This window comes from Pristiophorus japonicus, chromosome 11 (assembly GCF_044704955.1).
Source record: "Pristiophorus japonicus isolate sPriJap1 chromosome 11, sPriJap1.hap1, whole genome shotgun sequence".
NCBI classification, from domain to species: Eukaryota; Metazoa; Chordata; class Chondrichthyes; family Pristiophoridae; genus Pristiophorus; species Pristiophorus japonicus.
In genome coordinates, this window is record NC_091987.1 from 36,781,397 (window position 1) to 36,804,827 (window position 23,431).

The window sequence follows — 23,431 nt, forward strand, 5'->3', positions numbered from 1 at the left end:
TAGATGAAAGTCCCACATGATTACTATATTACCCTTGTTACATGCACCTCTAATTTCCTGATTTATACTCTGCCCTAAATTACAACTACTGTTTGGTGGCATATAAACAACTGCCATCAATGTTTTCTGCCCTTTGCTTTCTGTTAGCTCCACCCAAACTGGTTCTACTTCTTGATGTTCGGAGCTAAGATCCTTTCTCTCTACTGTCTTTATCCCATCCTTTATTATCAAGGCTACCCCTCCTCCTTTTCCAATTTGCCTATCTCCTCTAAAAGTTAAGTATTCTGGGATATTTACTTCCCAACTGTGGCAACTTTGCAACCATGTCTCGTAATGGCTATTAGATCAAAGCTATTCATTTCTGTCTGCACTATGAATTTATTTATTTTGTTGCTAATGCTTTGTGCATTCAGATATAGTGCTTTTAGCTTTGAGTTATTTTTATTTTTCCCTGACGTCACCTTAGTCACTGATGCCTTTGTTACTCTCTCTGTCCCTTCCTGACCCACTCTGCTTATTTTGACCCAAAACTCTGCTCTGGAGCTTTGACCTTTTTCTCGCTGCTTTTAAATTTACTCTTTTTTGAGCACCCCCCCTTCTCATACCGCTCCATTAGTTTAAAGCCCTGTCTACTGCCCTAGTTATTCGATTCGCCAGGACACTGGTCCCAATGCAACAGCTCCCTCTTTCCTCAGTGTCGGTGCCGGTGCCCCATGAACTGAAAAGCCTTCCACCCACACCATTCTTTGAGCCACGCATATAAACCTCCAATTGGTTTGCCCGTATGCCAATTTGAATGCGGCTCAGGTAACAATTTTGAGTGCAACCCATTGTCAGAATTCTTACGAAGGGTTAGATGCAAAACGTTGGCCTGTTTTTTGCCTTTTAGAGATGCTGACACACTCACTTTGTATTTGCAATACTTTCTGTTTTTGTTGCACATTATATATACAGCCACTGGGGTGGGATAAATGCTAACTTTTATATTGCAAATGCCTGCAGTGTATAGGGTCATGTTGGTGTGTGCCAAGAGGCTGAGCTGCCATGATGCACAATGATTTCTGAGGCACTGGTGGGAATTTTCACCTGAAAAAAAACAGATGGGTTGGAGGCAGGAGGTTGGAGGGGAGGAAGTAAAAGTCATGAAAAACTAAAACCCGACCCCACCCTGCCTCCAACCCGCCCACTTTCACCGCTGCCAAGAGGCGGGTTGGCATTTTAAATGTTCTAATGAGGCCTGAAGCCTCTGCTTTAACTGCAGGCCGCCGGAGATCCCAGCGCATGATGGCTGCAGCGAGGTGAGAACAACTACGGGGAACAGTCCTTGTGGACCGGCAGGAACAGGAGTGCTTCCTCCCGCACCCCCTTCCAATCTTACCCACCTGTTTCTGCGGCATCCTGCCAGCGATCCCCACCCGCAACTCCATAGCGTGTGGGTGTTCTACCGGGACTCCCCCCTCCCCCCTCCGCTTCGGGCAGGTGGGAAACAGGACCTTCCCAGCCATTGTGTCAGCTCCTGCAGTTAGGCAGGACTTCCCATCGTGGGTGGATCGCGCTGGAGGCATTCCAACTGAATCAAAGGGCTATTGAGTGGCTTCATAGCATGATTTTCACATGACATGTACTGCGGCCATAAATTTGGTGAAAAAATTACAAAATAACACAAGGGTATAGTCTGTTGTCGCCCAAAATAAAAGTTCTACGCATTTGTTATGTATAAGAGGACGCAAATAAAAAGTAGTTTCTTAGAGCTAAATGGCAGTTAAAATAAAGAATACCGATGCTTTTCTTCAACTGCTAGAAATATAATGACAAGGGCCAAAAATGCAGGGTTGTGGTCAGCACTGGGCCATTCCAAAACAGACCAATTCCTCAATAACCTGGGTGTGGCAGTTGCTCCTATAGTGTCGAACATATACCGTATCTGAGAGAGAATTTATGGGTGTTCTAAATGTAAAGCACATTTAATCCATCTTGCCTTTGAAAATTCAACCTAATAGTTCTCTCATTAAATTCCATCCCAGAATGCCATAAAGCTCAGTGTTTGCCTAAATTAACCGAACTGCTGCCTGCAAACGAAGTAAGATCCCATACAGGAAGAAAGAGAATAATTGTGCGGTGATGAATTTATTAATGTCCATGACTGTAGTGAAGCTTCAAAAACAAATTTGCATGGCCTTCAGTAGTAGTACTTCCCAATCATCTAAATTACATGCTGCAGGCATTTCTTGTACACTCCTTGTGATTTGTATAGTGTTTGAGAATTTTTTTGAAGTTAATATAATTACACTGGAATTAATTTGTCATAAACAGATTTACAATACTTCTTCTTAACATTACTTTTCGTCTTCAGAGCTGCAGTACATGAAACAGTTGATCCCCTTGAACTTCATTGCAATTTTAATGATCCTTTACAGCTGCAGCATCCCAGTTGGTGCAACAGCTTGCGATCCTCTGCATGCGTCAGGCTCCGGGCTCCACCAAAAATATTTATCTCTGATGCTCAAAATCAAGAGTTTTCATTCTGGCAAAGCCTTAATATGTGCTATGTTGCAATATTAGCATCAACACACTCTATTATGTGCTCTAGTTTTGTCCTGGTGAGGTGCAGCTTTAGGGAGTTAATTAATTCATACCTGCTACCACTCTATGTAGATTTACTGGGGTGATACAAATATGAAAAAGAACTTGAGTTAAAAAAAAATCATTGAAATAACACAGATTATTGTGCGCCATGATAGAACTTCTGAAAGAGTGGGATACGGCAAATAGAAGCAGACTGTGTCCAATAGTTGAGGGGATCAAGAACGAGGGGCCAGAGATATATGTAAGTGATTCAGAACAGAGAGCAAAAGACATTTCTTTACACAGAGAATTGTGAGGCTATGGAATTCATTTCCAGGGTTAGTGGTTGAGGCAGAAACTGTGTCACTATTCAAGATTAGATTGGATAGGCGGGTGAAGGAAAAGGGACCGAAGGAGTATGGAAATATGATGGTCAAATATGAATAGGACTGTTTGCTCGCATGGAGAGTACATACCGTCACTGTGTAACTTTTATATATTTCTATGCCTTCAGTGCCACAAGGGTATGCGAATTGGGCCGTACAACATTATTCATCATGTTAGTTTGTTTTTATTACTTACAATGGTACTAAATCAGAGGTTTTTTTGCTAATCACAGTGGGGGTGAGGGTGGAAATGGCAGGAGTTTGAAAGATTTCCCTATTTGTGATCTCTGTTCGGGTTCAATCTTCTTCCAACACACTCTTCATGTTCATGCAGGTGCACCAGAGATGGACAGTCCACAACTTGTATTACTCTAGAATTGGGCTATATCAGCAGTGACACATACACCTGGTTATGTCTAATGAATTTGTCTTCATAGCCTATAATTCAAGAGAGGGGCTGTCAGTTGAACTGCCTGTTGGAACCTAATCGCTGACCAAACTCTGGCTGAATTGATCACCACTGCTCTCAATTTTTGTCCCTCAGGCTAATTCCAGGTTGCCACAGGGAGCATCAGCAATATCCGTCAATCTGCAATGCACAGATACATCAATTGAGTGACCATTATCTTGTTTGACAAAAAACATCTAATAACAGCAGGAGAGGGAAATGGCCCCACCACTTCTACACCTACATGAGGCTGCTTTGATGCCCATGGTTTGCCAGGGGTTCCTTGTGTGATGCTCCACAATTGGGCTCCTTTAATGACCACCTTCGTATCTCTTTCTCCCATAAAGCTATAAAGGCTAGATCAATTGAAAATTTAAAATCTGAGATTGATAGATTTCTGTTAGGCAAGGGTATTAAAGGTTACGGAACCAAGGTAGTTAAATGGAGTTATGATAGAAATCAGCCATGATCTAATTGAATGACGGGACAGGCTCGAAGGGCTAAATGGCCTTTTCATGTTCCTATGTATAAATGAATGCAATTTGTGCTTGGGCATCTATCCACAGACTCATAGCATGTGAGCCCAGAGTCAGGTTCCCTGTACTAATTGTTTAGCTTTCCATCTGTTTGGATTATATGTTTTTAATAAGGTTACTCTTCCTGTTATGAATCATCACACAGTAATGCTTCACAACCACTATGCAATTTGTTCATGTCATTGGGATGTTGTTCATGCATTCTATTTTTACTTCCTGCATACAATTGTTTAAAATAACTTTCCAATATGAAATGGGTTGTCTCTAAATGGCTTATAAGAATAACATGCACACCTATAAGAAGTAATTTGACACCTCAATAAATTATAAAAGTCATTTTGAGATTTTTAAAAATAGGTTTAATTTTGGTGCGAGGCAACATTTTTTCATTGCTGAGAAATTGGCACAGTAATTGGAAAAATTAATGCCGACCAACCTCACTTGTAATAGATGAGTGGACCATCATGTATTTGAGAAACGTGTCAAGTTTTGTAACTGAGTTCAAATGCCCTTCCAAACAACTCGGAGCCTGTGAGCAATAGGCAAAGAGAAATGGGAAACCGCAGACAAGAACTGCAATAACTCATGACTACTGATACAGCAGGATGGGAATGAATTCATGCTGATCCACCAAGGACTGAGTAAGATAACTGATGTAGCTCTCCAGATTATATCAGTGGTCCAGGAAAGCTGCCTGAGATTGCATTCATTGGTCAGTAAGCCATAAAAGTGGTTGAGTTGTCTTCAAGATAGGAGATTGTAACTGAATTGGCTCTGTGCTGGAAAGCTTGGCAGGTTCACTCACAATACTCCAAGATGCAACTGATGATTGAGGCAGCTTGGCGCATTGATAGAATCTGGTGGGGTAGACCAATCATTGAGAAGTGGATTCCTTCCCAATTAGTCCTGGATGGATGACTAATGGGCCACTTCCAAATGACATGTGATGGTCAGCTTTATTATTTTCAGCTAGTTAATCTCCAGTAGTACTCCTATGTCCAGTTGGAGGTCCATAATCCTGACCTCTTGCCAACCTGTCACTCAGTTCTCCGAGCTTATGTAAGAGAATTGTGTCCTTATATGGAGAGATTGTACATTCCTCTCAGGCAGAGAGAAATTCTGCTTATCTGGATTAATCAGTAGCTTGATTCAGAGAGTGTTAGGCATGGTGATAGGTGTCCATGCCTGTCGCATACCCAGTTACCAAAATAAAATCTTCAAGTTTGGTCTGTGATTTTGTCTAATTTTTTTTAAAGTTCTTTTTCAAAACAGGTATACATCAGTTACTGTTCTGCACTTGAGCTATGACTTGTCAGTTTAATAAAAATATAGGCCCTGAACTTTCACAACAGTTGCTTCCATCTCCACCATATCATCAGTGAAAGTTCAGCAAAGAAATGGTATAACGGCAGTTAACACTGTTTTTCTGTGTTCCGCTAATCTCCCAAAGGAGTCGCAGTGGGAGATCAGGACAAAGTTAAGACCATAGACTTTGTGTCCCCGCACTGTTGTTGTTACCAGTTTTCATGTTAGATTGATAAAATCTGGTCAAATGTATGTTGAAAAATTTTGAAATTGGTATTTATCCATTAACATTGGAAAAAAAAAACAATTCACAATTAAAGTTAATTATTCATCTCTGAAACAGAATATAATTCCCTTTTCTGATCAGTAGGGAGGTTTTGAAGCCCAAGACTGTACAGTGTGACACTGGTATCCAAGATTTTCACTTGCTTTTCATCCATTTTTTAAAAATCACCGAATTTAGTTCAAGCAAAAACATTAAAAATATCAGAAACTGGAAATCCCAATTATTGGTCCATTTCACGACTGGACAGAATAGAAACTGTATGCATGGCCCCAGTAGTCCCACAATTTATTTCTTAAAGTATATATAAAATATTCCGAAAAAACATATATCGGGATGGGTTTATGGGCAGATTCTGTAACCAGAAGGAAGCATTGATTTTGTTTCATGTTGGGAATGAATCTGAGTCGGAGATAAATTAGGTGAGCAGGAAAACACACTTTGTTCCAAATCCTGACCATAAGTCTGAGCATTAGGTCTGTGGAGGTGTGCTGTCCTTTGACTGTTGGATAAAGACCTGTTTCTGTTGGTGCAAATGAATTGGTACTTTATTCTCAAATGATCATCCTATTTTATTCACAGCACAGCAATGATTCTGCTCCCAAGGAGTTACTAATGGGTTGAACCTGTTCCTTTTTTTAAAAAAACATTGTTAATCAGGGTTCCAATACTCCTAATATTTTTAAAACCCCTTACCAACAAGCATAATTTTGCTGACATTTTTTATCTTGTGAAGTTAAAGTTAATGACCTTTTTTTAATTTATTTTCTGAACTCCAGAACATAAAAAGGAACTTGGAGAAGCTCTCGGGCCGAGTGGAGGCAGTTCATGGCAAGAAACCCGCGGCTCTCCGGAGTGTCTCCTATACGGACGGTGAACAAATACAGCACGCGGTGGCTCAGCTCGATGCCAAATGGGAAATCGTAAACAGGATGTGCACTGATAGACAAATGTAAGTACCAATTTCTGACCAGAGTTTTAGTCATCGCACAGATTGGATAATCAGATCACTTTGAGGGTGTGGGCCAGGGGACTCGGGCCTTGAAATTACATTGAGATACTGATGTATAAATGCTTCATATATTTGTCTGAAATTTTTCTCTCTGCTATCTTAGTGGGTTGATACCTCTGATAAAGTATGAGAGAGTGGAATTTCAGATGAACGCTTTAAGCATTCATACATCAGTATCCCACAGAGTAATCTCAGAGCTAATGAAGCTTAATTACTTCTGGTAGTGCATTGGCTAAGATATTCATGTGAAATTACTTTGTGCACTATTTTAGTGCGGGGTTAATGACTGTGCTGGACTAGCACATGAGGGAATGTTATTTGATGCCATTAAACACAGCGCTGTAGACAGTTAAAGCCTTCAACTCAGACCTATTTTTAAAAATAGTTTCCTTATTTCAGAAAACTTGATGTAAGTAAACTAATTCTGCTGGGTTGCAGAGAAATCCAGTTCAGACGATTGGATTTACTTTCCAGTAGGAGCCAGGACGCTTCATGATACAGAAAAAAAATGAAACACTTTCTCCTCTCCTCTCCCAGCAAAAAACCCCAGAATAATAGAAGTGGCATTTGGAATTAGCCAGCAGCCTGAAAGTTACAATCACAGCACTGCGCAACTTCAAAAGCCCCAAAATCATAAGAGCAAAAAATGGTGCAGTAGGCATCACTAGATTTATAGGCAATAAAGAAACATTTGGGGACAATATGGAGTGGTACAATAAGGATTATTTTATTATGTGCAAACTGCAAACCTTCCACTTTCAGTATTTGGTTTGTACTCTGGTTCCTTGGTCATTCAGTGTCGTTTTCTAAATCTACTCGATGTAGGCAAGTGATTTGTTACTCTCAGAAACTGGCACTTTCACTGCATTCGGGACTTTTTAATGCAAAACTGTAGCACAGGTACTTGGCAGCAAGTTGTGCTGCATATAGCAACTGTAGAAAATCATAGGATGACAAATTACTTGCCCTCACTTTCTTCCACTTAACAGACTTATTGTAAAAATGATGTGGCATATGAACAATCAGACTCAATAACCTTTTAACTCCTTTCTAATTCTACTTCTGAACTACACTCCCGATAGCTTAGTAGGTAAATGTACTGGTGTGGTACTGAACCATAAATATCAGCATCACTGTAGGTCTTTGGAAAAATAAGCCAGGGTTCCTGCTTCTAATTGTTATCCAGTGATCTCCTGCAGGAAAGTGCATTTGAGGTCATTAGGTGAGGATAGCGTCCGTGGTGCTCCCCATGAATGAATAACCACTAACACTCACTGTCGAGTGGGCTGCCTGTGGAAATGCACAACAGTAGGAAGATTAGAGAAAATATCTGTCCTTCCTATTATAGTGGTAGCACCACTATTGTTTTTCATAGTGTCCGGTGTAATTTCAGCACCATTTTACCAACCATCTTCATTTTCTTAAGACTGCAGTAGATTTTCTAAGAAAATTGTAGATGATTATTGAATATGAGTTGTAATTTAATCTCCAGGTTCAGGTAACATACATAAATCACTTGTGCTTTACTTTCACAGTTTATGGTGTCATCTGATTCAGAGGAAATTGCCACCGTAATACTGCCGACTATCCATAATTAATGTATGACATGAACAATTGCACTCAAATAGAATAACCTTATTGTATAAAACAATGACAATGTTGCTGAAGTATTTAACTTGTGGCTATATATTTAAATACAGTCTCCCAAATTTTACTTTGAGACCCATGTAATGTTCTGTAGTTAATGCCATAACCTTCAGTTCAATCCAACAGATACTAGGAAACCAAATTTCTAAAGTGTTTTACTCAAATAGATGCTAATGTTTCCCAGAACTACAGTATATGCCAAAATACAGAATGTGATCCAATCCGAATATTGAGTGAAATGTTCTTATGTTTTATGTTCTCATGGTACTTTGTTTGGTCTGGAAAGAAGAGTTGCATCATTTTAATATTTAATGTTTTCAGTCTGTGGACTTAAATGCGGCCATTAGCAAATACTTTTCATCGTCCTATGCACATTTATCTTTGCCACAGTAGAAAAATCATCTATTTTGAACCAAGGTCTCATCTCTGTCCAAAAACATGGAGAAATATACTGTAGGTCAAGCATATTGAGTATGGGTACTGATTAATGCCTCATACAGTTTACTTACACAGAGAAGTGCTGCAGGGAAACTACAATACTTCATAGAAAGTATTGGTTGCTCCTCCCATTGTAAATTTTGTGCTCGTTAGTGTGAGCCATATCCTTGCTGAGAATTTTACACAGTAAAGCCTCCCCAATATGCTTCAGTCCAGAAGGAATAGGAAAGGATCGCACTCTGACGATACAGCTTGTTTGCGACCATCAGCACGATGCTGAGAATGACGTGAGTAGCACGTGGAGCGAGTTGGTCTTACCGCAGGAGAAGGGTCCACAGCCAGCGAGGGAATGGAAGACCAGCAGGAAGAGTAGTGCAAGGAAGGTAGTGCAGGGGTCCCCTGTGGTCATCCCACTGCAAAACAGATACACTGCTTTGAGTACTGTTGAGGGGGATGACTCATCAGGAGAGGGCAGCAGCAGCCAAGTTCATGGCACCGTGGCTGGCTCTGTTGCACAGGAGGGCAGGAAAAAGAGTGGGGGAACGATAGTGATAGGGGATTCAATTGTAAGGGGAATAGATAGGCGTTTTTGCGGCCGTAACCGGACTCCAGGATGGTATGTTCCCTCCCTGGTGCAAGGGTCAAGGATGTCTCGGAGCGGGTGCAGGACATTCTAAAAAGGGAGGGAGAACAGCCAGTTGTCGTGGTGCACGTTGGTACCAACGACATAGGTAAAAAAAGGGATGAGGTCCTACGAAATGAATTTAAGGAGCTAGGAGCTAAATTAAAAAGTAGGACCTCAAAAGTAGTAATCTCGGGATTGCTACCAGTGCCACGTGCTAGTCAGAGTAGGAATCGCAGGATAGCTCAGATGAATACGTGGCTTGAGCAATGGTGCAGCAGAGAGGGATTCAAATTCCTGGGGCATTGGAACCGGTTCTGGGGGAGGTGGGACCAGTACAATCCGGACGGTCTGCACCTGGGCAGAATCGGAACCAATGTCCTCTGGGGAGTGTTTGCTAGTGCTGTTGGGGAGGAGTTAAACTAATATGGCAGGGGGATGGGAACCAATGCAGGGAGATAGAGGGAAACAAAAAGGAGGCAAAAGCAAAAGACAGAAAGGAGATGAGGAAAAGTGGAGGGCAGAGAAACCCAAGGCAAAGAACAAAAAGGACCATTGTACAGCAAAATTCTAAAAGGACAAAAAAAACAAGCCTAAAGGCTTTGTGTCTTAATGCAAGGAGTATCCGCAATAAGGTGGATGAATTAACTGTGCAAATAGATGTTAACAAATATGATGTGATTGGGATTACGGAGCCGTGGCTCCAGGATGATCAGGGCTGGGAACTCAACATCCAGGGGTATTCAACATTCAGGAAGGATAGAATAAAAGGAAAAGGAGGTGGGGTAGCATTGCTGGTTAAGGAGGAGATTAAGGCAATAGTTAGGAAGGACATTAGCTTGGATGATGTGGAATCTATATGGGTAGAGCTACAGAACACCAAAGGGCAAAAAACGTTAGTGGGAGTTGTGTATAGACCTCCAAACAGTAGTAGTGATGTTCGGGAGGGCATCAAACAGGAAATTAGGGGTGCATGCAATAAAGGTGCAGCAGTTATAATGGGTGACTTTAATATGCACATAGATTGGGCTAACCAAACTGGAAGCAATACGGTGGAGGAGGATTTCCTGGAGTGCATAAGGGATGGTTTTTTAGACCAATATGTCGAGGAACCAACTAGGGGGGAGGCCATCTTAGACTGGGTGTTATGTAATGAGAGAGGATTAATTAGCAATCTCGTTGTGCGAGGCCCCTTGGGGAAGAGTGACCATAATATGGTGGAATTCTGCATTAGGATGGAGAATGAAACAGTTAATTCAGAGACCATGGTCCAGAACTTAAAGAAGGCTAACTTTGAAGGTATGAGGTGTGAATTGGCTGGGATGGATTGGCGAATGCTACTTAAGGGGTTGACTGTGGATGGGCAATGGCAGACATTTAGAGACCGCATGGATGAAGTACAACAATTGTACATTCCTGTCTGGCATAAAAATAAAAAAGGGAAGGTGGCTCAACCGTGGCTATCAAGGGAAATCAGGGATAGTATTAAAGCCAAGGAAGTGGCATACAAATTGGCCAGAAATAGCAGCGAACCTGGGGACTGGGAGAAATTTAGAACTCGGCAGAGGAGGACAAAGGGTTTGATTAGGGCAGGGAAAATGGAGTATGAGAAGAAGCTTGCAGGGAACATTAAGACGGATTGCAAAACTTTCTATAGATATGTAAAGAGAAAAAGGTTAGTAAAGACAAACGTAGGTCCCCTGCAGTCAGAATCAGGGGAAGTCATAACGGGGAACAAAGAAATGGCGGACCAATTGAACAAGTACTTTGGTTCGGTATTCACGAAGGAGGACACAAACAACCTTCCGGTTATAAAAGGGGTCGGGGGGTCTAGTAAGGAGGAGGAACTGAGGGAAATCCTTATTAGCCGGGAAATTGTGTTGGGGAAATTGATGGGATTGAAGGCCGATAAATCCCCAGGGCCTGATGGACTGCATCCCAGAGTACTTAAGGAGGTGGCCTTGGAAATAGTGGATGCATTGACGGTCATTTTCCAACATTCCATTGACTCTGGATCAGTTCCTATAGAGTGGAGGGTAGCCAATGTAACCCCACTTTTTAAAAAAGGAGGGAGAGAGAAAACAGGGAATTATAGACCGGTCAGCCTGACATCGGTAGTGGGTAAAATGATGGAATCAATTATTAAGGATGTCATAGCAGTGCATTTGGAAAGAGGTGACATGATAGGTCCAAGTCAGCATGGATTTGTGAAAGGGAAATCATGCTTGACAAATCTTCTGGAATTTTTTGAGGATGTTTCCAGTAGAGTGGACAAGGGAGAACCAGTTGATGTGGTATATTTGGACTTTCAGAAGGCGTTCGACAAGATTCCACACAAGAGATTGATGTGCAAAGTTAGAGCTCATGGGATTGGGGGTAGTGTGCTGACATGGATTGAGAACTGGTTGTCAGACAGGAAGCAAAGAGTAGGAGTAAATGGGTACTTTTCAGAATGGCAGGCAGTGACTAGTGGGGTACCGCAAGGTTCTGTGCTGGGGCCCCAGCTGTTTACATTGTACATTAATGATTTAGACGAAGGGATTAAATGTAGTATCTCCAAATTTGCGGATGACACTAAGTTGGGTGGCAGTGTGAGCTGCGAGGAGGATGCTGTGAGGCTGCAGAGCGACTTGGATAGGTTAGGTGAGTGGGCAAATGCATGGCAGATGAAGTATAATGTGGATAAATGTGAGGTTATCCACTTTGGTGGTAAAAACAGAGAGACAGACTATTATCTGAATGGTGACAGATTAGGAAAAGGGGAGGTGCAAAGAGACCTGGGTGTCGTGGTACATCAGTCATTGAAGGTTGGCATGCAGGTGCAGCAGGCAGTTAAGAAAGCAAATGGCATGTTGGCCTTTATAGCAAGGGGATTTGAGTACAGGGGCAGGGAGGTGTTGCTACAGTTGTACAGGGCATTGGTGAGGCCACACCTGGAGTATTGTGTACAGTTTTGGTCTCCTAACCTGAGGAAGGACGTTCTTGCTATTGAGGGAGTGCAGCGAAGGTTCACCAGACTGATTCCCGGGATGACGGGACTGACCTATCAAGAAAGACTGGATCAACTGGGCTTGTATTCACTGGAGTTCAGAAGAATGAGAGGGGACCTCATAGAAACATTTAAAATTCTGACGGGTTTCGACAGGTTAGATGCAGGAAGAATGTTCCCAATGTTGGGGAAGTCCAGAACCAGAGGTCACAGTCTAAGGATAAGGGGTAAGCCATTTAGGACCGAGATGCCGAGGAACTTCTTCACCCAGAGAGTGGTGAACCTGTGGAATTCTCTACCACAGAAAGTTGTTGAGGCCAATTCACTAAATATATTCAAAAAGGAGTTAGATGAGGTCCTTACTACTAGGGGGATCAAGGGGTATGGCGAGAAAGCAGGAATGGGGTACTGAAGTTTCATGTTCAGCCATGAACTCATTGAATGGCGCTGCAGGCTAGAAGGGCCGAATGGCCTACTCCTGCACCTATTTTCTATGTTTCTATGTTTCTAATGCTTTCTTCCATGGCATCTATCAGAAAGTCTTAATTTTAAGGCTACTTCACCACTGTCCCATCAGTATTTGACCCTGAAAGGCAAGTCTCAGAGTGGCTCCTGGTTAATCAAGATAGCCTCTGCAATCATGTTCTCATGACACTTGCACAATGTTGCAGACCACCAGTTGAACACAGGTGTATGCATCCACCCAAGTAGTCAGCGAGCACCATTGGAATGATGAAGTAGCACATCACGTGTCTGCATAGTTCTGGAGTGTTCTGTAATAAAGCTCAGCTAAGGTTTCAAGGATTGCCCTGCAAATAGGCATCGCCATAGAGGGAAAGGGCCCCAGGCTCACCAAGAGTTCCACAAAAAAGAGCTTCAAGAAGCTGCAGAGTAGAACCTGATGCTAGCTACAAGAACCATTTGACAAACTCTCACACACGCCACCTTCTCTTAACTTTCAAATGTGGCCATTGCAGTAGCAGTCCTTTCTACGTCTTCCAGTGTCCTTCACTTACAGTTCCTTAAAATTCTGAGACCACTCAGGAATATCATATTCCTACCACCAAACGAAACATGCTCGCAGACTTAGCAAGCATGCTTTCTGAACACACCTTCAGTGCAGCCAGATTTTTAACAACCATGTTATATGTGTGAGTTCCTAGTGTTTCTGATTGTAGTGATTTCCCTTAGTGTCCATGTGTAATGATATGTTCTTAACTCCCAATGTGGTAAATTCTTCTGGGTGCTATCTCAATGGCTGGCACCTGGGCCTATTGGGATTGAGGTGGCCCTTGGCACCCAGCAACTGAGTCTTCCGATGAACCTGCTGTGGACTGCACCACTCTGCTATGTCCTGGGCACCCTAGCCCTGCATGCTTTAGGGCACAGGTGTGGGCATCAGAAGGCATTGGCAGAATGATGCAGATCTTTTAGAGTCCTGATAGGGAATGTCATCATCTGAACCTATTCCAGTATGTTATGCTGCTGAGCCCTGCCTCACCTTGGCCAATGAATGACATAACAGCAATCCTAATGGTACCAGTGCGATCAGTGAAGAACTCGTTGTTTTATCTCTTCTCTAATCTTGTCTCTTGAAGCTGGAAAAGATTCATCTGTGGAATCCCATGCTTCAGTGCATGTCTCCTCCGGGGTTCATGCCTTTGTTACTTATAGGCTCAACTATTCCAATGCTTTTCTCCGCAGCCTCTCAACTTGCACCCTTCGTAAACTTGAACATCCAAAACTCTGCTGCCCGTATTCAAACTCATGCCAAGTCCTGTTCACCCATCACTTCGGTGCTCGCTGACGTATATTGGCTCCTGGTCCGGCAATGCCTCGATTTAAAAATTCTCAATCCTTGTTTTCAAATCCCTCCATGGCCTCGCCCCTCCCTACCTCTGTAACCTCCTCCAGCCCTACAAACCTCCGAGACCTCTACGCTCCTCAAATTCTGGCATCTTGAGCATCCCCAGTTTTCATCGCTGCCCCATTGGAGGTCGTATCTTCAACAGTCTATGGCCCTAAGCTCTGGAATTCTCTCCCTAAACCTCTCCACCTCTCTACCATTCTTTCCTCCTTTAAGATGCTCCTTAAAACCTACCTCTTTGACCAAGCTTTTGGTCCCCCATCCTAGTATCTTTTTATATGGCTTAGAGACTAGACAAGCATATGAGGGAGAAGGAAATAGAGGGTTATGCTAATAGATTTAGATGAGGAAAAACGGGAGGAGGCTCGAGCGGAGCATAAATGCCAGCATGGACTGGTTGGGCCGAATGGCCTGTTTCTGTGCCGTATATCCTAAGTTCAATTTTGAATGATAATCACTCCTGTGAAGAGCTTAGGACATTTTTCTATGTTAAAGATGCTATATAAATGCAAGTTGTTGTTCAGTGGCAGCCGTCTGAGTTTCGATGGAAGAAGTACTCGCTGCCATTAGCCTCTGCTGCAAGGGGAGTTCCACTGCAGATATCTTTGGAGTTGTCACAGTTCCTTGGTGGACTGCAGTGTTGCAAAACCATTGTGCAAGGCTGCACACGTGACCGCTGGTCTCATCTACCTGAGCGGTCATCTGCAGCACCAATGACCGTGCCAACACTTAATGCTGTGGAAGCCTCCTTTTTAATGTAGGCCGTTTGAGATCTAGATTCCCAAGTTTATGAGCCAAGGCGCTTGAGACAGAAGGTTCCTCCTCCTTTGCCATTACCAGCTGCTCCTGCACACTTGTGCTGTGTGTCAACCTGTGTATTCCACTCCAGCTCACAGTACCAGTTAGTCACTATTGTTTGATGTCTTCTCTGTTGTGATTAGTTTCAGTTTATAGTCTGCTTTCAGTGTCATTTTAAGGTTGTAGGGTATCATCAGAGATAACATTAGGATTGTAGCATTTTTCGAGTATTGCAGGAGACAAAAGATAAATGGCTTGGTAAAGACCTGAAAGAGGATCTAAATAATGAGGCAAACTGTATCACCCTTTCTTCTTCCTATATATTTTTTATGTTCCTAAACGTTTAGGTCCTTTGAACAATATCAGTCTTTTCATTATCTACAGCTCTGTCTCTAGTTTTACACACAATCCGGGTATTTAATCATGTCTCATTCTGCCTTCCTCCCACCACCACCTTGGAGAATTTACTCAAAATTAATCATGCCACTGCAGTGACATTTCTGAATCGATTGTGGCATTTATTGGAGATAGGTTTATTTTCTTACACCTCTGACTGATGGAGATCTGCCTAGATGTACACGCTTCCTCTTGCAGTGAAATAGATTTAAACTGTGCTAAACCACTTCAATTATGTCTACCTTACACATATGCGCCCACTTGTAAAACATGGAAAAGCAGATGAACAGCTCAAAAAAGTTGACAGTTCAAAAATGATGCAAAACTGAAAAACGGCCCTGAATAACTCTTTCAAGTTGACCGAATAAGTTAAATTCCAATTTTATTGTGTTGGATTTCAGGATTTATATTAATATTTTGGGATTGTATTCTGCAATTCAGTTTGTTTGTTCTGTGAGAACTGAAAACCAATGGCTTGACCTATGACATATGAAAAGTGATAGGGGAAGTACAGTGAGACATGTCTTTAGTTGCAGTTGTAGCCACTATTCCATCAGTGGTGTTGTCAGAAAATAACACAAGCATACAAGTGTATATTTTGTCATGGTGGATTTAGGCTTTTTTTAATTTCAAAATATACTTTATTCATAAAAAAATTTGTACAGTACATTCAAAAGCAGTTCAGTACATTTAGCTGCGGTCAGTAATCCCATACACTACATTTGGGTGCTGACAGCAGTTCCATTCGATACATTTCCTTGCTTTTCAGTTCAAGTACAATTCAGTACAATACGGGATACATTGTAGTACATTCAACAAATTACATTACATGTGTCACTATATAGTACACAGAATGGGTGACGGTACATTTACATTTTTCTTTTCAACGTGCATTACGAAACAGACCTTGCATTGTACACGGCACTACATAGGTGTTTACAGATCATGGTGCTCCATGTACACAAAAAAGAAGTTACAAGTATAGCCCGAGGGGAGTTTTGTACTGATTCCTGCCCCCGGGTTTACCGTGGCAGAAGGGCTTTAAACGGTGGCCCTTCTTAGGCATTTCTGAATGTGAATGTGAGCACTGTAGGCTAGGGGCTTGTGGAGACTCTCGCTTTGTGCTGCACTTTCCAGTCGTGCTGTCTAATATAAATCTGCATTTAAAGCCAAAGATGATGGTGAGTGGCTCGCACTCGATCCCTAAGTGATTCTGCCAACACTGTATTATCTGCGAACAGTAGCACATGCAGAAATGCCCAAAAAGAACTCCACTTTGGCCCCAGCACCAACAGATTCACTTCGGGGTCAGAAAGTTGTGGGTTCAGTCCTCACTCTTGAGACTTGAAGACAGAATCGAATCTTACACTTCAGTGTTGTACTATCAGAGGTGATATCTTTCAGATGAGATATAAAACTGTATTGCATGTAAAGGATCCTTTGGCAGCGTAGTCCTAGCCAACATTTATCTCCCAACCACCATCACTAAAACAGACCATCTGATCATTTATATCATTTCTGTTTCTGGGAACTTACCATATTATTTCTGTTTGTGGAAAATTGGCTGCCACTTTTTTCTACATTACAACAGTGATTACCTTACAAAAGTACTGAATTGGTTATAAACTCTTTGGGGGCGAAATTGGTCCTTTTTATAGCCCCATCAGCGCCTCTGGGGGACAAGGCAGTTTTCGCCCGGGGGAGGGGCTAGGTACTGCCTCCCGGGAAATGGCCCGGGAGGTTTAGAAGGCGCTGCCTCGGCAACGCTGCGGTTAGGGCCCTGGTCTGCCGCACAACTGGCGATGACATCATCGCCATGCACGGCGACACCTCACCGCCCTACGGTGGAAATTGTCCTGCAGGCCACGAGGCTGGCGGACATCCGTTCTCGGGACACCCCTTAAAGGGGAGGGTGCCAGCGTCCCGGGCCGCCATCTTTGTTTGTCGGCCGACTCCCGGCTCGGTTCGATGATGGCAGCCCTAACGTGTAGCCCAGCACTCCGCCTTGGGTGTTGGGCTGCTGGCCCGGAATCACGCTGCCCTCGTGGGCTCAGTGGCTGCCACCAAAGGGCCTGCAAAGTGCACAGCGACCCTCTCCTTTAATCGAAGGGGAGGGGCACTAGTGCCATGTGGAACATTCACGTGGCGCTTGACTCAGCGCTGCATTCCCGCCCCAGGTCCCGCCCCTACAGGAAGCGGAGCGCCGGAGATTGCACTCCGCTTCCTTGGAGGTGCGGTCAGGGGCGGGACTTCTACGCCGGTGCTAAAAGTCCCGCCCCGGAAGTTTCCTGCCCCCAATTGGGGCACGGGGTAATTTCGCCTGCTTTGGGTCATGAAACATGTTATATAAATGAAAGTTCTTTTTTTTAATGCAGTAGGTGCTGTTTGCTTCCAACAAGTGCTTCATTTTAATCATGTCACTCTGGGCAGCTATCACATGGAAGAAAGAAAATCTCGGATCAATAGTTCTGTAGAACAATTACATTTTACTTGGGCTCTTTCATCATATGATCCATGGAAGTTCACTGTACAGAAAACATTAGGCTATGAAATCCCACATGTTAGGTTTACGCTGCCTCCGAACAACATTCCCTTGCCACCTTTTAATGGAAAGCAAAAAAGAAAAGATCACTGGATTCCTGGTCTGTTAACATCTCACAGATAGGTAGGTCGTCCATGGAGGCCTGAGGTAGGGGAAACAGTAAACCTGTTGAGGACTAATTTGTTATATTGCAAATGAAGACCACTACCTTACCATTAAATGTCAATGTTGGGGAAACAAGCCCTGAGGATGGCTTCATGATCAGAATCAACATTATTATTAAATTCACATCTTGCAGTTGGCATAGATTGATATTTCCTGATCCAGTTAACATTTTCTTATTTTTCAACTGTGACATTTTTGAGTGCAAGAATTTGATTAAAAGGAGATTCTGTGAATTATGTGCTACATAGTTTCTTATGCCATTATATAATGTTATAAATTTATCATAATGGAAAAAATATACTATAGGTATTAATTTTGGAATGGGTAAATGTCAGACCTAAATTTATCTGGGCTGTGAATCTTGAAGTGAATAGTATTTTGCAATATGAATAGAAATGATAGATGCTTTAGATGCCTTGAAAAATCCAATCTGTACAAACTCAGCTTCTCTCATATTTTTCATTCATTGATTATCATGCCCTATTTTAAGACTTTTCCCTTCTTGCTGCAGAATTCTGTAAAATTGTAATTTTTGAAATGAAGTGCTGTTGTGTCAGAACAGCCATCACAGTCATATATTGAACAGACTTATGTATTGACCCCCTTGTAACCTGTATTACACTGCCACAGAGGGCCCACCTTTTGGAGTCCCAAGGGATCCTAACATCCCTTGGGAGCACGATATATAAGCAGGCCACACACAAGGTACCTGCACTCTGGAGTCTTATTAAAGGAGCTAAGGTCACGCTTGCTCATTGTATACAGTACTCAGTTTCATCCTTTATTATGAGCATACCAATTGGCGATGAGGTAACGAACAACTGTGCGAAAATGCAAAGAACAGTTGGTATCCTGGAGAAGTTCTCAGAAGGGGATGATTGGGAGGCCTTCGTGGATAGGCTCGACCAATACTTTGTGGCCAATGAGCTGGAAGGGGACGAGAACGCTGCCAAACGAAGGGCGATCCTACTAACTGTCTGTGAGGCAACAACCTATGGCCTCATGATAAATCTCCTTGCTCTGGCAAAACCAACAGAGAAATCCTATGAAAAATTGTGTACGCTGGTCTGGGAGCACCTAAATCCTAAGGAAAGCGTTTTGATGGCGAGATATCGGTTCTACACGTGTCAACGATCGGAGGGCCAGGAAGTGGCGAGCTATGTCGCCGAACTAAGGCGCCTCGCAGGACATTGTGAATTTGAGGGATTCCTAGAACAATGCTTGGAGACTTTTTTGTACTGGGCATTGGCCATTAAGTAATCCTTCACAAACTGTTGACTGCAGAAACTCCGAATCTAAGTAAAGCCATAACGATAGCCCAGGCATTTATGCCCACCAGCGGCAACACCAAACAGATTTTGCAGAGTAAAGAAGTTTCAGCCAGTACTGTGCAGAAAGTAACGTCGTTTTCGAGCAGGAATATACATGGCAGAACGTACACGGTGGCTGCTGCTGCCCAACCTCAGATGACCCAGAGTCCGCCATCAATCGTTAATGCGAGGCAGTTAACGCCTTGTTGGCGCTGTGGAGGTGATCATCGGCTCCATCAATGCCACTTCAAGCACTATGTGTACAATGGTTGCAGAACAATGAGACACCACCAACGAATGTGCAGGTGAGCTGCAAACCCTGCAAACCATCACGTTGCAGAGGAAAATCGATCCACTGTGGATCAGACTGAATTGGAGACCCGTACCGAGGTGGCAGAAGTGTACGGGGTACACACATTCACTACGAAATGTCCACCAATAATGTTGAAAGTTGAACTGAATGGAATTCCCATACAGGTGCAAGTCAGTCCATAATGAGTAAAAAGGCCTTCGACAGGCTGTGGGGCAAAAAGGCATACAAGCCCAAGCTCAGCCCCATTCACACCAAACTAAGGACGTACACCAAGGAACTAATCCCTGTAATTGGCAGTGCAGAAGTCAAAGTCTACCATGACGGAGCAGTACACGTACTGCTGCTGTGGATTGTGCCAGGGGATAGCCCCACATTGTTTGGCAGAAGTTGGTTGGGAAAAATCCGCTGGAACTGGGACGACATTCGAGCGCTTTCGTCCGTCGACAATGCCTTATGTGCCCAGGTTCTGAGCAAGTTCCCATCGTTGTTCGAGCCAGACATTGGAAGCTTCTCGGGGACGAAAGTGAAGATCCATTTGGTTCCCGGTACAGGACCCATCCACCACAAGGCACGGATAGTACCGTACATGATGAATGAGAAAGTAGAAATTGAGCTGGACAGGCTGCAGCGAGCAAACATCATCACGCCGGTGGAATTCAACGAGTAAGCTAGTCCGATTGTCCTGGTACTTAAAGAGGACGGCACAGTTAGAATTTGTGGGGACTATAAAGTAACAATTAACCGTTTTTCGCTACAGGACCAGTACCCACTACCCAAGACAGACGACCTATTTGTGACCCTGGCTGGAGGGAAGACATTCACCAAGCTGGACCTGACCTCGGCTTACATGACGCAGGAGCTGGAGGAGTCTTCGAAAGGCCTCACCTGCATCAACACGCACAAAGGTCTGTTCATCTATAACCGGTGTCCGTTCGGGATTCGGTCGGCCGCGGCAATCTTCCAACGGAACATGGAGAGCCTGCTAAAGTCGGTTCCTCGCACCGTGGTTTTCCAGCACGACATACTGGTTACAGTTCGGGACACCATTGAGCAGTTGAAGAATCTGGAAGAGGTTCTTAGTCAGTTGGATCGCGTGGGGCTCAGGTTGAAACGCTGTGTTTTCCTGGCGCAGGAGGTCGAGTTCTTGGGAAGAAGAATCGCGGCAGACGGCATCAGACCCACCGACGCCAAGACGGAGACCATCAAGAACATGCCGAGACCACAGAACGTGACGGAGCTGCGGTCGTTCCTGGGAAACCTTAACTATTTCGGTAATTTCCACCCTGGGTTAAGCACCCTTCTAGCACCCCTACAAGGGAGATGACTGGGTATGGGGGGAATTCACAAGAGGCTGCCTTTAAGAAAGCCAGAAATCTGTTGTGTTCAAACAAACTGCTTGTCCTGTATAACCCTTGTAAAAGATTAGTGCTAGCTTGCGATGTGTCGTCATATGGGGTCGGGTGTGTATTACAACAGGCTAACGAATCGGGGATTTTGCAACCGGTCGCCTATGCGTCCAGGAGTTTGTCCAAGGCCGAAAGGGCCTACAGCATGATTGAAAAAAAGAGGCTCTGGCGTGTGTTTAAGGGGTAAAAAGAATGCACCAGTACTTAGTTGGCCTCAAGTTTCAGCTTGAAACTGACCACAAGCCGCTCATATCGCTGTCTCTGAGAGCAAAGGGATTAACACCAATGCCTCTGCCCGCATCCAAAGATGGGCGCTTACGCTGTCGGCATACAACTATGTAATCCGCCACAGACCGGGCACAGAGAACTGCGCAGATGCTCTCAGTCGGCTGCCATTGCCCACCACTGGGGTGGAAATGGCACAGCCAGTGAACTTGCTCATGGTCATGGAGGCATTCGAGAACGAAAAGTCCCCCGTTACGGCCCGCCAGATCAGGACCTGGACCAGTCAGGATCCTTTACAGGTCCTTGGTAAAAAAACTGTGTCCTCCATGGGAGCTGGTCCAGTGTCCCAGCGGAGATGCAGGAGGCGATTAAGCCATTCCACAGGCGCAAAGATGGAATGTCCCAACAGGCAGACTGTCTGTTGTGGGGCAATCGCGTGGCCTTGCCCAAGAAAGGCAGAGGTACATTCATATGTGAACTGCACAGCACCCACCTAGGCATTGTAATGATGAAAGCCATAGCCAGATCCCATGTGTGGTGCCCTAGCATCGACTCAGATTTAGAGTCATGCGTGCGCCAGTGCAACACTTGCTCTCAACTGAGCAATGCACCCAGAGAGGCACTGCTAAGTTTGTGGTCGTGGCCCTCCAAACCGTGGTCGAGGATCCATGTAGACTATGCGGGCCCATCTCTAGGCAAAATGTTTTTGGTTGTCGTGGACGCTTACTCAAAATGGATTGAATGTGCGATAATGTCTGTAAGCACGTCTACGGCCACTATTGAAAGCCTACAAGCCATGTTTGCCATGCACGGCTTGCCTGATGCCCTAGTCAGCGACAATGGGCCGTGCTTCACCAGTGCTGAATTCAACGATTCATGACCCACAATGGGATCAAACACGTCACATCTGCCCTGTTCAAGCCCGCATCCAACGGCCAGGCAGAACGGGCAGTTCAGACCATCAAGCAAAGCTTGAAACGTGTGTCGGAAGGCTCCTTGCAGATCTGGCTATCCCAAGTGCTGCTCAGCTACCGCACCAGACCCCACTCACTCACTGGGGTTCCCCCAGCCGAGCTGCTCACTAAAAACAAGGCTCTCTCTTGTCCACCCTGATCTCCATGATCATGTGGAGGGCAAGCGGCATCAACAAAGTGTGTACCATGACCGTGCAAATTTGTCACGCTATATTGAGATCAATGATCCTGTGTTTGTGCTCAATTATGGACATGGTCCCAAATGGCTCACTGGCACGGTCACAGCCAAAGACAGGAATAGGGTGTTTCAGGTCAAATTGGCCAATGGACAAATGTACAGAAAACATTTGGACCAAATCAAATTGCGGTTCACCAACAGCTACGAACAACCCGAAGAAGACACCACCAACTTTGACCCTCCAACACACACACAAGTGGCAACTGACATCATGGTTGACCACAAAGCCAAACTCACCATCCCCAGCAGCCCGGCAAGGCCGGCTGCCCAGCAGCCCAGTGAAGAATTGACCAACTCACCCACACCCGCATTTGTACCGAGACGATTGACAAGGGAGCGAAAAGCCCCAGATTGTCTCACCTTGTAAATAAGTGTACTGCTGACTTCACGGGGGAGTGATGTTATGTATTTAACCCCTTGTAACCTGTATTACACTACCACCAAAGAGCCGACCTGTTGGAGTCCCAAGGGATCCCAGCATCCCTTGGGAGCACAGTATATAAAGCAGGCCACCCACGAGGTACCTGCACTCTGGAGTCTTATTAAACGAGCTAAGGTCACACTTGCTCATTGTACACAGTATTCAGTTTCATCCTTTATTATGAGCTTACCAGTTGTAATCTGCTTTCTTCTGCATTTACATCGGGTTCAAATCTCATTATCTTATGATTTTAGCCAGTTTTATTTCTTTCTTCTCTCCATCTCCCCCTTACCTGCCCAATTAATGATTTTGAAAACTCCGAAAAGTGCAAAGATTGCGGTTCCTCCTCCTGAGACAAAATGGAAAGCTTAATTTTCTAATATTTTTGTGAACTCGCCTGACTTGCCCCTTTCCTGTTGCACAAAAATGTCTTCAGAAGCACAAGTTATATTTTGAAAGTAGATGCAAAGTGGAAGTAAATGCAATGGCCCTGCAATGCACACGTGCCATTATCATGTTTTTCAATGACTTCTTTTTATTGAAGT

The 23,431-nt window shown here is 44.0% G+C and overlaps 1 protein-coding gene across 12 annotated transcripts in view; it reads left to right on the forward strand.

Moving 5' to 3' along the window:
- The window catches only part of dmd (dystrophin), a 2,299,423-nt gene that overhangs the window by 1,261,802 nt on the left and 1,014,190 nt on the right, over positions 1 to 23,431 (forward strand). For all 12 annotated transcript variants that reach the window (XM_070893344.1, XM_070893337.1, XM_070893339.1 and 9 more), the window contains one exon: positions 6,303 to 6,475. In XM_070893344.1, coding sequence (XP_070749445.1) covers positions 6,303 to 6,475 — 173 coding nt within the window. The remainder of the gene's footprint in view (positions 1 to 6,302; positions 6,476 to 23,431) is intronic.